The 15,390-nt window shown below is 47.9% G+C and overlaps 1 protein-coding gene across 1 annotated transcript in view; it reads left to right on the top strand.

Annotated features, from left to right (window-relative positions):
- DPYSL3 (dihydropyrimidinase like 3) overlaps nt 1-15,390 on the top strand; it is a 113,493-nt gene that overhangs the window by 65,089 nt on the left and 33,014 nt on the right. The window contains 1 exon segment of the mRNA XM_003124066.6: nt 14,850-14,938. Coding sequence (XP_003124114.4) covers nt 14,850-14,938 — 89 coding nt within the window.

Here is a 15,390-nt window from a genome sequence, read left to right as displayed (position 1 = left end):
TGCGTCTGCTCATCCCAAACTCCAAATCCATCTCTGCCTCACACCCGCCCCCCACGCCCTTGCCAAGCACCTCACTGAGACTCTGAAGGACACTGTTTCTTCTCCTAACTTTACACAGCTTGATACCAATGGCTACTCAACAGCTGGAGTTGGCTTGAGCTCGTGAGTGAGGTTGAAATCAGAGGAAGAGGTGATATTGAATCTAACTCCACTACTTAGTTAATAAATAGGTTCTTTAGAAAGGCTAACTTTATTTTTAACTTTTGTTTTAGGGCCATGCCCACTGCATATGGAGGTCCCCAGGCTAGGGGTCGAATCCAAGCTGCAGCTGCTGGCCTACCCCACAGCCACAGCAACGCAGGATCCAAGCTGCAGGTTGACCTACACCCCAGCTCATGGCCACGCTGGATCCTTAACCACCCGTGTCCTCATGGATACTGGTCAGATGCATTACCGCTGAACCACGATGGGAGCTCCCTAGAAGGGAGCTGGCTCAGTCTCATCTCAAGTAAATGAAATGATTGGTGAAAGATGAAAGGACTGGGGATAACGGACAAAAGTGATAACACATAGATGAAAAACGGCTTCATCTGAGATGACTTGAAGAGATTTGCACAGGTTCTAACTTGTCTGCTATTTTTCTTACATGTTTAAAAATTATAGGTAATTTACAGTGTTGTGCCATTTCTGTTGTGCAGTGAAGTGACCCAGTCGTATATATATATGTATGAGTGTGTGTGCATACATCATGCTCTATCCCAAGAGACTGGATATAGGTCCCTGTGCTATTATAAAGTAGGACCTCATCGCTTATCCACTCCGAATGTAGTAGTTTGCATCAACCAACCCCAAACTCCCTGTCCAGCCCCCTCCCTCCCCCCGGCCAGATGATCCTTGGCTGTTTCTAAGACATCGTTGAATACAAATCCCAGGCACTTCTTACTCTGTTATGCAGAAACACCTGCAACCTTCAATTTCAGGAGCCCCAGAACTTTTTGAAACACTCTGAGCAGAGACATGTCATAAAAAAAAAAAACAGGCTGTTTTAGAAGTGTTCCAAAAGATCGTTCTCCTGGTGTTAGAATCACTGAATGTGAAGTTGTGATCGCTGGAAAGACAAAGTGTCAGCTCATGGCTTTGCAGGTAGGGTAAGTCTGTGGGTCTTTAGGCACAAGGAATCGATTCCTGTAAAGTCAGCATGGCATTTGCAAACAGAAAGCTGTCTTGAATATTCCAGGAGGTGTCCGTCGGGCGAAGCCTTGGATCCCTGTTGAGGGGTGAAGAACCCTCCCCTGAGAGGATTAAATACCCAGTAGTCTCATTTTGGAGTTCTGGTCATTTTCAAGTGGCGCCTCAATTATGTTTGTTTCAAGGGTTCATTTCATGCATGTCTGCCTGGTCTCTTGGAGTCCTTATTCTCAGAGCATCTGCAGTTTTCTCTGTTAGAGCAACTTGGAGAAGTTGGGGGCCCAGCGTCACAGCCAGTGCTTTAATCACCACCTGTCAATCAAATGGAAGCCGAGCCGTGTAGGAATGCAGGCTCCCAGGCTTCTGGAAGGCTGTGACCCAGAGAACCAGTCATCACCATTGCCTGCTTCTTGTGTCAAGAAAGAGCCAGAAAAAGGAGTGAATTTCCCCTATCACCTGTTTCCCATACTCCTTCTGAGGCAGGATGTTGGGTTCTTATAGGAAGGTGGTTGAGGCAGGTGTGTAAACTAAGATGAAGTAAAAAATCAAGTTACTTTTCAAAGGCAGAGGTGAGAGTAGGCAGGCATCCAGGTGCAAGGCATTGGCGTGAGAGTTGAGTCAACTTTTGAAGAAACAAGCACATTTCTTGAGCACCTGTCATGCACCAGGATTTGGACTTGCTCCTGACCGTAGTTCTTTGGGAGAAGATTCCTCATTTTCCAGCCAGGACTGGGGCTCCAAAGCCCTTCTCTTTTTATCATTCCATTGAGCTGTCCTGGCACTGGCTCCCCACTTGGGTCGTGGAGCTGGGAAGTGACTGATGCAGCCCCTTTGCTCTCCTGGACAGACCCAGTCTCTGAAGTCTGGACTCCATGCAGAGCAAGTTGGCAGCATCTCTGATCTTCGAAACTGTCCCTCCTTCCCACGCTTTCTTCCCAAGGGGCTTCCTCGGTGACGTGATATGAGCTGCAGCATGGTCCCTGTCCCTTCTCCACGCATCCGCCACATGCTAGTTTTAGGCAGCTGCAGAAGCCAGTGGCTGTGTGTCTGCAACCCAGCCCCTTGGGGCCCTGTCCGTTTTAACAGTATAACTTCAGACTCGGGGAAGAATCCCTGGGGTCTTCAGCAGTAGGTGGGGAGCAATTGCCTGTTATTTGAAGGTGCTGCTCTCCCATCTCAAGGCCCAAGTCCCAACTCCGCCTCTGGGAATTGCATCTTGGCTGGCTTTCAGATTTAGTGAAAGAGTTTCTTGTTTCTGAGAATCAAGAGGGTGGGGATTCGTGAGGCTTCCCTAGCACTCAAGAGGCCCCGTCACACATGATCCCAGAGGAGAGCTGCTTCTAAAAGAGGGAGGTGGGTCCCCTTCAGTGGACAGCAGCCCCCTGAGGCAAAGCGACTCACTTGGGGTCACCGTCGTGACCAGGATCCGGGTCCTGCCTCCAAGGAGTGTCCTCTCTCCTTCCTTGGCCCTCAGTTGGTACATCCGTCTCGGTGTGGCGGGAACTCGCTCCATCCATCAGCATCTGACAATCCTCCTGAATCACAGGGCCCCGTCTCTACCTGTGTGGTGCATGGCTGAGCATCACCTCAGAGTTGTTTTTCATGCTTTCCACCCTACTTTGTCTGTCCTTTCTGTTCTCCATCTCTGTGAATGGGTCCTTCCTGGCTAACCTTTGGCACCTCGCTTTCTTTTTATTGATTGGTTGATTGAAATATAGTTGATATACAATGTGGTATGAGTTTCACATGTACAGCAAAGGGATTCAGTGTGTGTGCGTATTCTTTTTCAGATGCTTTTTGCATTATAGGTTATTACAAGGTATTGAACGTAGTTCCCTAGGCTGTACCGTAAACACTTGTTGATTGTCTGTTTGACACACAGCAGTGTGTATCTGTTAATCCCAAACTCCTAATTTACTCCTCCCCCCTTTCCCCTTTGGTAACCTTAAGATTGTTTTCTGTGTTTGTGAGTCTGTTTCTGTTGCGTGGATATGTTCACTTGTTTTGTGTTTTAGATTTCACATATTCGTGATCTCATAGGATGTTTGTCTTTCTCTGTCTGACTTCACTTAGTATGATAATCTCTAGGTCCATCCATGTTGCTGCAAATGACATGATTTCATTCTTCTTTATGGCTGAGTAGTATTCCATTGTATAAATGTACAGCATCTTTCTTATCCATCCTCTGTGGATGGACACTTAGGTTGCTTCCATGTCTTGGCTATTGTGAATAATATCACTTTCTCTTTGCCTTCATGCTAGGCAGATCCCAGCTTTCCTCTGCAGTGTGCCATGCATGTTCTAATCTACCGTCTTGCTGTCACCTGGACCATAGCCATCTCCTTGTTCTTTTTCTCTTTTATAATTCTTTATTAAACCTCTTTTAAAAGTTATAAAATATGCAGCTAGCAAAATATTGTACATAAATAAACAGAGGAGAAAGAGGAAAAGAAAAAGTCAAGCTTCTCATACCACCTCGCTCTGTGTCCCTTCCTCCTGCTGCACCTAATGTTGATAATCTCAGGTAGCTTCTTCCAGACCTTTCTCCTGTTCACACAAAAACATAATAAACGTATTTACGTATGTATTTTTTGTTGGCTTTTGCAAGAGCAGTTCCATGTTTTGCACATTGATCTGCAGCTTACTTATTTTAGATACTTCAAGATATGTAGATTTAACCTGCTTAAAAGGTAGCTGCTTCCTAATCCAGTGTGGCTGTTTGGCAGTTTATTAAATTATATCCCATGGGACCTGGGCTGGGCTGGATGCTTCCAGTTTGCTGCTCCAGCCGACCTGTGGGTGTCCTTCTGCCCTGCTCCATGCCCTGGACCTGTCTGCTCCACCTCAGCGGGTCCTTTGCCCTTGGATGCCTGGCTGGATTAAGTTCATGTGGCACCATGAGGGGTGGCAGGAAGGGTGGACAGTGAGGTCAGGGCATTTCCCCCAGGTTCCTTCCTACTGGGTTAGCTACAAGTAGCTCCCAGCCTCTGCTGGAGGCCACGGCTCCCGCAGGCGCCCTGTCTGCACAGCTGCCCTCTTCAGCTCCTGTAGCCACTCCTCCAGCCTCCCTGGGTCTGTGATGGTAACGCTCTCTGCTGTTGGTGGGTCCTGGATGCTGCCCATCCATTTAATCTCCCTTAACGCTGCTCACGCTTTGTTCAATAGTCCTTTTGTTAAACGCCCTTTAATATCCCAGTCTGAGTATTCCATCTGTTTTCCGGCACCCTGAACGATAAAGTTTGTTTCTTTTTCTTCCATTTTTTCCTCCTGCCGCTTGCTACTACTTTCTCTTTCCTTCCTTTACTGTGGGCATTCAACTTGTAGTTTTTAATAAATTCTGCTATTGTATTTCATTCAATTTCTCAAAGTCCTTCCAGAGCTCCCCAGGGCCCATGGGATAAAAGTCAAACCCCACAGCCAGCCGTAGTTTGCATCCGCCGTTCCAGGATCCTAGGCACCAGGGACCCCGGCATTTACGGATTCCCCCTGCCCTGCAGTTCTTGCATTGGGACGTTTGGTTCTCCTGGTGATTGGCCATGTGACACCAGACCCTGCCCCAAACCCCCTAAGCGTCCATGTTTTCATCAGTTCAGTGGGGAGAACAGCCACAGAGGATTCATTTTCTTGGAATGTACCTAGAGCTTCTAAGAGTTTGGCTTTACCTGTCTGTCCACATCAGCCATTTTCCCAAGAACCCCCCTCACCCCCCAGCATGCCTCTGTGGACCCATCCGTGATTTCCACAGGAGGATTTTTCTTCCATCTCTCTCTCTTTCTCTTATTTAAGAGACTCTGCTCTTGAGATCACTTTGAGGTTTACAGAAAAGTGGAGCAGGAAGTCCAGAGTCTCATGTAGTCCGTCTCGCTCCGCCCACCCGCAGGTTTCCCCTTTTGTTGGCACGTTGCTTGGGAGGGCAAGCCTCATTACAACAAGCCTTGACATGTTACTGACAGAGGTCCATAGTTGTACATTAAGAGTCTCTGTTTTTGTTCAGTATGGATTTGGACAAGTGCTTAATGCCTTGTATCCACCATTAAAGTGGATTAGGAAATAGTTTAACTGCCCTGAAAACCCTCAGTGCTCCGTCCATTCACCTGTTCACTCCTCCCCCTCACTCCCAGCCTCCCCAGATCACTGGCAGCCACTGATCATTTTACTCTCTCTATAGTTTTGTGCTCTCCATTCCATTCCATTCCATTCCATTCCATTCCATTCCATTCCATTCCATTCCATTCCATTCTATTCTATTCTATTCTATTCTATTCTATTGTCTTTTTGTTTTTTTAGTGTCGCACCCACGGTACATGGAGGTTTCCAGGCCAGGGGTCAAATGGGAGCTGTAGCTGCCTGCCTACACCACAGCCACAGCAACACGGGATCCAAGCCTCCTCTGCAACCTATACCACAGCTCCCGGAAACACCAGATCCTTAACCCACTGAGCGAGTACAGGGACTGAACCTGCAACCTCCTGGTTTCTAGCGGGTGTGTTACCACTGAGCCATGACGGAAACTCCTGCTCTCTCCTTTTACTTCCCATTATCATACGTGGTCTTGACGTATTTTTCCTGCTGTTTCCCCTTTGCTTCCCAAACACCACACAGAACATCTTCACAGCCGGTGGTCACACAAGTGTACGTTTCGGGAATGAATTATTAAAGGCGTTTATCCCTAGAATCAATGCCTGGTTGAAATTTCAGGCACTCCTTCCAGATGAAGTAGGCGTTTGGCTTTTGCACAGGCTGTTGGGCTAACGACACAGGATCCTGTTTGGACATAGCTGGCCCCTGGCTTCCTGGTCTGTATCTGGATAGAAAGTGTTCACCCACAGCACAGGGAGGGGAGGCCTAAAAGGAACAAGGCACAGCAAAGCAAAAACAACAAAAAAAAAAACAAAATACAGCACTCTCACATGAGTCCAGAGCAAACGTGGCCATGAATGACAGACATCTCTGAAGCGCTGACTTCTCTTCAATCTGTGTTCTACTTTCCATGTGAGTCCCGAACAGCACATTTCTCAGGCATTTATGTTCAGTAAGAATAGCCGCCTCACGTGGGTACTGTCATTTGGATTGGCCTTTCATCGTACGTCTCCAGGATCAGAGCACTAATGCAGAAGGGGTAGCACCGTCGTGGAATTAGTAGTAGTCGTGGAATTTGCAAGGCGGACCACTTACGGAGCTTCTTCTAAGAGCCCGACCCTGCATCCTGATGTTGAATTCTCACAGAGCCCTGGAAGGTGGACATTGTTGTCTGTACTCTGCAGCTCACTAAGCGGGCCTTTTGAGAGAACGGCACCTGCACTCGGCTGAGGTTGCTGAGGATCAAGTCACGGGCTTAAAGTTGCACCGAAGTCCCTAGCGGAGATGCCAGTGCAGCTCAGACTTCCAGACTCCCTTGGCTGCTACCTAAATGCTGAGTGGCTTTGCAAACCGCCGTCAGGGCTGGTTTCCATCCAGACAGCCACTGTCCTATTCTTCCCTCCCCAAAGCCCAGCTGAAGAGGGACCACGTTTTGTCTTTGACCCGGATGTGGCACCTCCTACCTTCTGATGAGGTGTGTTTGTTCTCACGGTACATCTCCCTGCCCCTGCCCTCTCCCTCGTCCTCATGAACCTCCCGACCCAGTGATCCTTCGTAATCGCCAGGAACCCCGTCCCTCCGCTGCGCTGCCCAGCACCTGCTGGCCCTGTGACGCAGCCTCGAGCCCTGCTCTTCCTTCTCACAAGCCTGCATCAGCAGTGTTGGTCCGTGTTGGCCCATGTTTCAAGAGCAGGGATGGTAATCCTGCACTTACATGAGATGGTTTCGGTGATTCTGGAAGCGGGCATTCAATAACATCAAACCCCATGGAGAGAAAGTGCATCCCTTTCCTAATTCTTTTTCTAACCTTCTGAACAGATCAAGGGAAGTTTTAGGGTGGGGCTGGTTTGTCTTGAACACCCCCCTCCACCCCCTGACATGGAGTAGTCTTCCTTTTGACAAAGATAGCAGATCTGAGCTCATCCTTCAGAACCCTTTTGAGGGCAACAGAATGTAGCTAGAATTTCATGATGTTTTTATTGTAGTCATTCCTAGATTTACTATTTTTGGTAAATGATACTGGCTTAGAATTTATGGGAGTCAGGCAGTGTTGACTTTTAAAATACACTTATTTAAGGATAATATTAAGTCAATAACAGAACAGTTTGTACCAGGGTAGGTCCAATATCATGAAAATAGCACAGCAGTGACTGGGGTCTGGGCTTCACAGGCCCAACCAACCTTCCTGCTTGGGGGGTGGGCGGGGGTTATGGTCCTTCTGTCCATCCCCAGGTCATCCCTCCCCCCACCCCATCCCCTGGGTATCTACTTGGGCTTATCCGTGTCTGGAAACCTGTTCAAGACTGGGAGACTGTTATCAAGGGCTGGGATTAAGATGCCATCCACACTTCACTCCCCCACTCCAGGGCGGCCCACATAACCCGTCTGGCCCTTGAAGTTCTAGTTCAGAAGACTGAGCGGCCACCCCGCCCTGATTAATTCTGCCCTTGGCACCTGTTTCCTCTGCGTCACTGCTTCTCCTGCCTTGTGTTCTGTCCCTCCACGGCCAACCAGATCCCCTAAGGAAGGTGAAGACAGCGCCCACTGTTAGGCATTCTGCTTCGTGGGCTGTGTTTTCAGAGAGTGACCCGGTGAACCTCCGTGGGGCTCGCTTGGCCCTGAGTATGTCCGGGTGGTTAGAGGGGAGGCCGATGTTTCTGAGGCCCGTGTGTAGCAGCTCTGAGGGTTGGAATAGCCACCCCTATAAAACTGTGCCCAGTTTCAGTAAAGACTCAGAGCCAAGAAACAGTCTTCCCTTCAAGGTGTCTTATTTTCTCCCTGACCTCACTCTGTCTCTCCCTCTCAACGGCATCTCAAGGTCAATGGCATCTCATGTCAGTGAGGGGTCTAGAAAGAGACCCATGCGTTGAGCAGGGAGAGTGGGTTTGGGGCAGGTTGAAGCCTTCACCACCTGCTCCTCCTTCCTGCGGGAAGAGGGCGTGTGGATTGTCACCGCCTCACCGAGGCTTGTTTCCAGGGGAAGTTTGACCTGGAGGGGCTGTGGGAACTGGCCTTGTGGGGTGGGCTTAAAAGGAGAAGTCTTGGCTGACCTTGGCTGCCAGGGGCAGGAGCTGTGAGCAGTTGCCGGGGCTTGCCTGGTGTCTCTGGGATCCCATTCATGACGAGATCTGTTAGATTTTGATACCGAAGTGTTAGTGCAGTTCTTGAGGAGTGGTGAGAGGGTCGTTGTACAGTGGCCAGTGATGACTGTGAGGACGGATACTCGTGATGGTAGCTCACATGACCTGGGCATCTACAGCAAAGGCCAAGCGGAGACCAGCCCCTTACACATAGGAACCCCCGTAATCCTAACCAGCATCCCAAGAGAAAGATGTCATTGGCCCCCATGTCACAGAGGAAGTGGCTGAAGCCCAGAGAAGTCACTTATCTAAACACAGCTAGTGTTCGTTCAAGAATTCAGACTCGTGTCTGTGTGTCCTACTCAAGGTTGCACATTTATTGATTGATTTTGAACACTGTAAATCAGCTTGAATGGAAAAAAATAAAAGCCATTAAAAAAAAAAAGCAAATGAAAAATCTTTCGAAAACTAAAAGCAGAAAAAAGAATTATTTTTGTTTTAATTAAAGAATTTTTTTCCCTCTTATTTTATCTTTGGCTGCCCATAGCACATGGAGTTCCCCTGGCCAGGAATCAGATCTGAGCCACAGTTGTGACCTGTGCTGCAGCTTCAGCCTGATCTTTAACCCACTGTGCTGGGGCCGTGATAAGACCTGTGTCCCAGTGCTCCAGAGATGCTGCCAATCCCATTGAGCCACAGCGGGAACTCCCAAGGTTGCATGTTTAATAAAGCAGAGGTGGGTGGGAATTCTGGTTTCCTAAGAGCCTACCGAGCCTTTTCCTCAATACCATGTTGAATCAACTGGGACTGTCTTCGAAAGCCTCGTCTTTCCCCCAAATGATGCTTTGGGGAAGAAAAACAAGATTTCATCCATGGAGTCTACCCATCCTAATGTATTCTTTAAGAGTGGGAGTGTTTTTGGGGAGTCAGCTCTAATTACCCAGATGGGAATTTATTTTAAATAACCACCTGCGCCTTCAGCTGGACGGACTTTAAAAGGATCTCGAGTCCCCACTGAGACTCCGAGTCTGTGCTTTGTGATTTGAACACAGGCAATGAAAGATTTGATTGTGGAAGACTCTTCCCTCCAGGCTAGGTCCTCCTTTTTTCTCTTCCTAGGATTATAGTTTTTATTCGGGGCCACTGGAATGTCTGCAGAGTAGAGGACAGGTGTGTTCTAAGTACCGTTCTGGGGCTCACTTTATTGACTGGGGAGAAATTCGCAGAGGGCTGTGGTTTCTCTGGGAGCCGCATCCTCATTAGCTCACATAGATGGAGGTGGTAATTCAAGTTCTCTGGGTTGACGACTAGGTGAGGAAAGCTCGAATGGGAACCAGCATCTTCAGCTGGCTCGAGTTCAAGATCCTGTCCTTTCTTTCTTTCTCTGTTCGAGTTTGAATCTCCGCCGTTCTTCACAGCATCCTTTCTGCTAAGATTTCCTCCTCCTTTCTCTCTCCTGCTCCCTCGCGCCTTCCTCCCTCCCACCTCCATCCTTTCTCATTGCCCTCCTTCTTTCCTTTGTTTCACGGTCTTTCTTCTCTCCCTTTTTCTTACAAAAATCCTATTTTTTTTTTTTTTTTTTACAGCCGTGCCCACAACATGTAGACGTTCCCTAGCCAGGGATCGAATCTGAGCTGCACCTATGACCTGAGCCACAGCTGTAGCGACGCTGGATTGTAACCTACTGTGCTGGGCCAGGGATTGAACCCGTGCCTCAGTGGCGACCTGAGTTGCTGCAGAGACAGCACTAGATCCTTAACCCAATGGGCCCTCCACAAAATCCCGATTGTTAAGAGGTGATTTTTCTAATCATTGTCCCCTAGTGAAGGAAGAAAAGTTGGACTTTATCAAACTTCAAGGGCCTCGGCCACCCTGGATGGTAAATCAGCTCCCTTTCTAAGATGCATTAACACATTCGGGCCGTAAGGGGCAGATCTAATGCACCGATTTCATAAGCAGTAGCTTACGAGTGGTTAGATTCCTGCAGTTTCCCCCTGCCGAGAGCTGGTCCGTGATTTTCAGCTCTGGGACTGTCAGAATCAATGTCCAACAGAGAGGAGTACCTGGCAGAAAGAGCCACCTGGCATAAGGTTTAGGGACCACGGGTGCAGTGGCCTCAGGCAGAAAGCAGTCTGATGCCAAGAGGTAGAAGACGTGGATTTACTTCCAGCTGGAACTAATCAACTCTGTCCCTTAGGGAAAGTCACCTGCCTCCCCGTGCATTTGGAAAAATGGGGACAATAGTCCCTCCCTAATTAATTTAAGGCTTTTTACAAAAATTTAAAGTACTGTAAATAATGAGTGAAATAAATGTAACTAATATTTGGGTATTTACTGCATGTTAGTGTGTTAGATATTTTTATATATGTGTACACACACACACACACACACACACACACTTTTCTCCCTTCATCACATATATCTGTTCCCGGCAGCTACCATGTGAGGTGAGCTATGTGTTCCAATCCACTCTGAGCGCATGAAAAACCTGAGGTTCTGAGAGGTGAGGTTCTCACTGAAGCTCACATACCTGTTACGTGGTCGGCCTGATGCTCCCAACAGTGGGAGAACCCAGCTGAGCTGAAACTCGCCAGCTGGCACGCCTGGCACCCCGCTGGGCTGCAGAACTGGGCTGCCCCCAGCCCTGGTGGCTGTGCAGGGCTTCAGACAGCCAGAGTCCGTGGCCTGGTGCTTCATCTCAGGTTCCCCATGCCCTCAGATTGCCCCCGTGTGCCCCAGAAATACCGTCACTCTTCATAGGTATCAATGTGTGAGAAACTTTGGGTGGTGCCTTTCTGACCACTTTACCTGCTCCGGCCTCAAAGCAAAGACCCACAGAGCCACACGCACCGACCTTGCTGACACCGTCGAGGCTGACTTTTAGCTGGAGCTGTCAGAGGGTGCATCATGAGTGGTTCATGCCTGTTCTTGGCCCCAGCATGCACTGGCTGGTTCATGACTTGGCACACAAGCACTTCCCTAGACAAGGAGGTGGACCAGGATTTGCTTGAGCTCCATGGGTTGTGGCTCGGGTGTTTCTGTGCCGCGTGATGATGACGAATAGTCATCCTCGTTACACTATGGTCCGTGGACTAAGAGTCTTGTTACTCTCATCTCTGAGACCTGCACCAGGCCTGTAATTCGTCTTTGTGCTCTGTTTAGAGTCCTGATGATTGAGCCCATGACGCTTATTTAATTAGCTCTTGGACAGGTTTTAATGACGTCATCTCAGTGATGCTAATTCCACTTGGGTCACCTCTTACTGTCCTCCTGATGCACAAGGGGCCCGAGATAGCCCTTGTCCCTTTGTTGACATCTGAGGCTTAGTGAAGGAACAGTGATCCACAGGGACTCAGGGCTGAATGTCCCCAGGCGGGAGGACAGTCGTACTTCATGGCTGGGCTCAACTCAGGCCGTAAGTGACTGGCCCCTTTCCCCAAACCAGCTTATTTCTTAGCTCTTTGCTAGAAAGACAGAGAACATCCGAGAAGCCCTGAGCTATGAGAGGGACCTCTTGTAGTTACCAAGATTATCCTTATCATCAAGCTCCTGCCAGAGAAGTTTTTGTCACTTTCACAGACACACGAACAGTGTCTGGGGCAGTGGTTCCTGGTGCTGGTCTGTGACCTGGTGCTGGGCGGTCTGATGGCCGCCTAAGAGCCATTTATAGAGCTTGTAATAAAACACAGACTTGTTGCCCTAGAGCAGGGCCTGGGAGTGAGTCTGTTTTTCTGATGCACACCCTAGTTTGGGAAGCATAGTCCCAGGACTGCCTTGTATAATTTTGCAATTACTATTTAAATGCTAGATCATAATCACCTTCAATTAAGTTTTTTTTTTTTCTGAAAAGCCCAATTTCCTGATCACCTCATGTAGTTTTCTCACTCAGATGGACTTTCCATCATACCAGTATAATACAGCCGCCCATGAACCACCCTTCACCCATTCATCTGACCTCTGTTTAACGGCTGTCTAGGATGGAACCTAGGATATGAGGTTAAAAAGGCTGAAGGACACATGGTTCTAAGACTCAAGGGGTCTTCGGTCTAGCAAGAGACAGGTGACCAGTAAACCAGCTATGGTAGAACAGTATCCTTGTTTCAACTACACTGCAGTGGGGATAGGTAGAATTTTCTGGAAAGTCAAGTAAGGCTTATGAGGGGAGAAACCCTTTGATTGAAGCTTGACAAAGGGGAGGATGGTTGTTGAGGCCAAGAAGCCAGAGGAGAAGGCAGAGAGAGCATCTTTGCAAAAGCTTAGTGGCTGGAGAGCCTAATACGAGGCGAGAACTACGTGATTCTTAGTTTTGCCCCCAAATGCAATGCAGGGCAACATGTGATAGAAACGGAGGTGGCCAGGCTGGCAGAGGCCAGCCTGAGAGGGGCTAGGAGATCTCGTGTGGTGGAGTTGGCTTTTGACCTCATTAGTGCATCTTCTCTGCCATGGACGCAGGTTTTTTCTCAACACCTAGGTGATCTGTTTCTTTGAAAATCCACCCCCCTCCCCCCGATGATGCAGCATGATGAAATTTTCTACTCTCACTCAATACCTTGGAAGCAGGAGAGATTAAGTGGTAATTGGCTGTATCCCTGGTAGAGACCCAGCTGGAATTCTCATTTTCTGGCCCTGTTCACACTCTCTGATCCCTTCCTTCCTTCCCTTTTTTTTTCCTTTCTTTTTTTGGCTTCACCTGTAGCATATGGAGGTTCCCAGGCTAGGAGGTCAAATCAGAGCTGTAGCTGAGGGTCTACGCCACAGCCCCAACAACTTGGGATCCCATCTGCATCTGCAACCTTCATACAGCTCACGGCAACCCCAGATCCTTAACCCACTGAGCGAGGCCAGGGATCGAACCCCTGTCCTCATGGATCCTGGTTGGGTTCATTACCACTGAGCCACAATGCAAACGTCACACCCTTTGATTTCTAAAGCCTACTTGTGAGGCTTCCTCCCATACAAGCTGTGTCCCTTGGAAGCCAGTGCCTGCCCTGCAGCCTCACCTCATGCCACTTCCCCCAGGACCCTGAGCTCCTCCACACTGATCTTTCTGAGGTTTACAAAGAAAACAGCTTCTTCCTACCTCTGGGCCTCTTTTTACTGTTCCCTCTGCTTGCTCTTCCCCAGCTAAACTGATCTTCCTGGCAAAGGCCTTTTCCAGCTACTCTTTGAACAAGCCCTACTCCCCCATATTTTGTGGTACCTAATACACTTTTATGTTGTTTTAACTATTTTGATGACTTTATATTTCTTTATAGTTAGATTTCCCCTCTAAGCTCCAGCAAGGCAGTGACCTGGTGTGGCTCGTTCAAAATGGCATCCTTCCCACCTTTTTATTAATGAATATTAAATAATTACTTGCTGAGGGAGTGGATTAATGAATAATGAATGGATGGATGGATGGATGGATGAAGGAATGGATGGATGGATTGGTGGGTGGGTGGATGGGTGGATGGATGGAGTTGAAGTCTACATGTTGAATTCTTAACAAACTGTAGCCTGCCATGCTTTTTCAGGCTATAATCCCAGTCAACCGGGCTCCTAAGAATTCTCTTCTGCTCCATGAACCCAACAAAGCTGCATCCGTTCTTCATACTCTGGCCTATGCTCTGTTCACTTAACGAAATCTGTGATCTCTAAAGCTAGCACCGATTTCTCTCTCTCCTGATTTATACATAAAATATATATTTATGTTTCATCAGCAGCTTCAGAGTATGTGTGCCTTGTTTCCAGCTGGATCCCTTATCCAAACTTTGTCTGAGTTATAATGTTTAAAAAGACTCTTCTCATAAGAAAAGCAATTTTTTTTACTGTCTCTAAGTTATGTAAATTATAGCTGGGGCTGGGGAAGGCACAGGGGCACTGGGACCTGGATTTGGTTTTCTAAATAAAGTTGGAAAAGCAAGAAAAGGTAGTTTTTCATAGTAAAGGCAATAAAGACATGTATTTCACAGAATGTGAGAAATACTGAGTATAATGAGGCAGACATAAATCCTGCGTACTTTTCTCCATCTTGAGTTAAATACTATAGTATAGTTCCTTCTTTTTCCTGTCAGGTGGTTTTCTTACACATTCCACGACTTTGTGTGCACGTGTCCATACGTGTAAGTCTCCTGAATTGTATATAACATGATCCCTCTGACATATAAAGGCTGATGAGGGCTGTTTCACTGTATGCCCGATCCTAAGTTCTGTTTTGAGGATCACTCTTGAGTGCCAGCAGAATACCAGACCAGGCAGGGCTCTAGGCACTGAGGTGGAGGTTATCTCACTTCGTGTATTTAGTGCTTTCTGAAACTCCAGAATAATTTGAATTCAGGGCGAACAAGAAAGACAGGACCCCAACAGCTACACCTAGCTCAAAAACAGAGTGCCTTGAACCCAGAGACGTCTTAAGAGAATGGTTCCTGCTAAACCTGTGAAGTGATGACCAGGAGACATCGCGGTGGACCATGCTTTGCAATCCTGGCTGTGACAATGACTCCTGTTTGCTTTCTTTTCTAGAGTGACCGTCTTCTGATCAAAGGAGGCAGAATTGTCAACGATGATCAGTCCTTTTATGCTGATATTTACATGGAAGATGGCTTAATTAAGTACGTATATAGAACCTTTCTCTGTATTTATCTTGTTGAGCTCTCTTCCTTAGAAGCTCAGAAAGAGACCTGCTTCGCTTTTGCTTTCTAGACCACTGCCGTATGTTTCCTTTCTCCTTCTTTTTAAAGATGAGACTTTATTTTAGCTCTCCAGTCTGGCTGCACATAGCACCTTAACATGGGAGCTAGCCTTCATCCACTTGGGTTGCATGAATGAAGTGAAAAACCTGAATTCAGGCACCGGAATGACACTGAGGGCCCTGCTGGGCAGGCTCCTGTGGTCGGCCCTCTCTGTGTCCTGGAGAAGTGGGAGCTGTGACTGCTGTCCTTAAGGTTACTGAAAAAGTCCACCAGTTACAGCACTCTCAAAATAGAAGGCCTAGCGTGATACATCCCAAAGGAGTTCTGATGAGAATACGTAACTTAGATGTGCCAAGAGAGGAGAAATCCCT

The sequence above is a fragment of the Sus scrofa genome, chromosome 2 (assembly GCF_000003025.6).
Source record: "Sus scrofa isolate TJ Tabasco breed Duroc chromosome 2, Sscrofa11.1, whole genome shotgun sequence".
NCBI lineage: Eukaryota > Metazoa > Chordata > Mammalia > Artiodactyla > Suidae > Sus > Sus scrofa.
The sequence above is the reverse complement of the archived record's forward strand: the minus strand, read 5'-3'. Positions and strand labels throughout refer to the sequence as shown.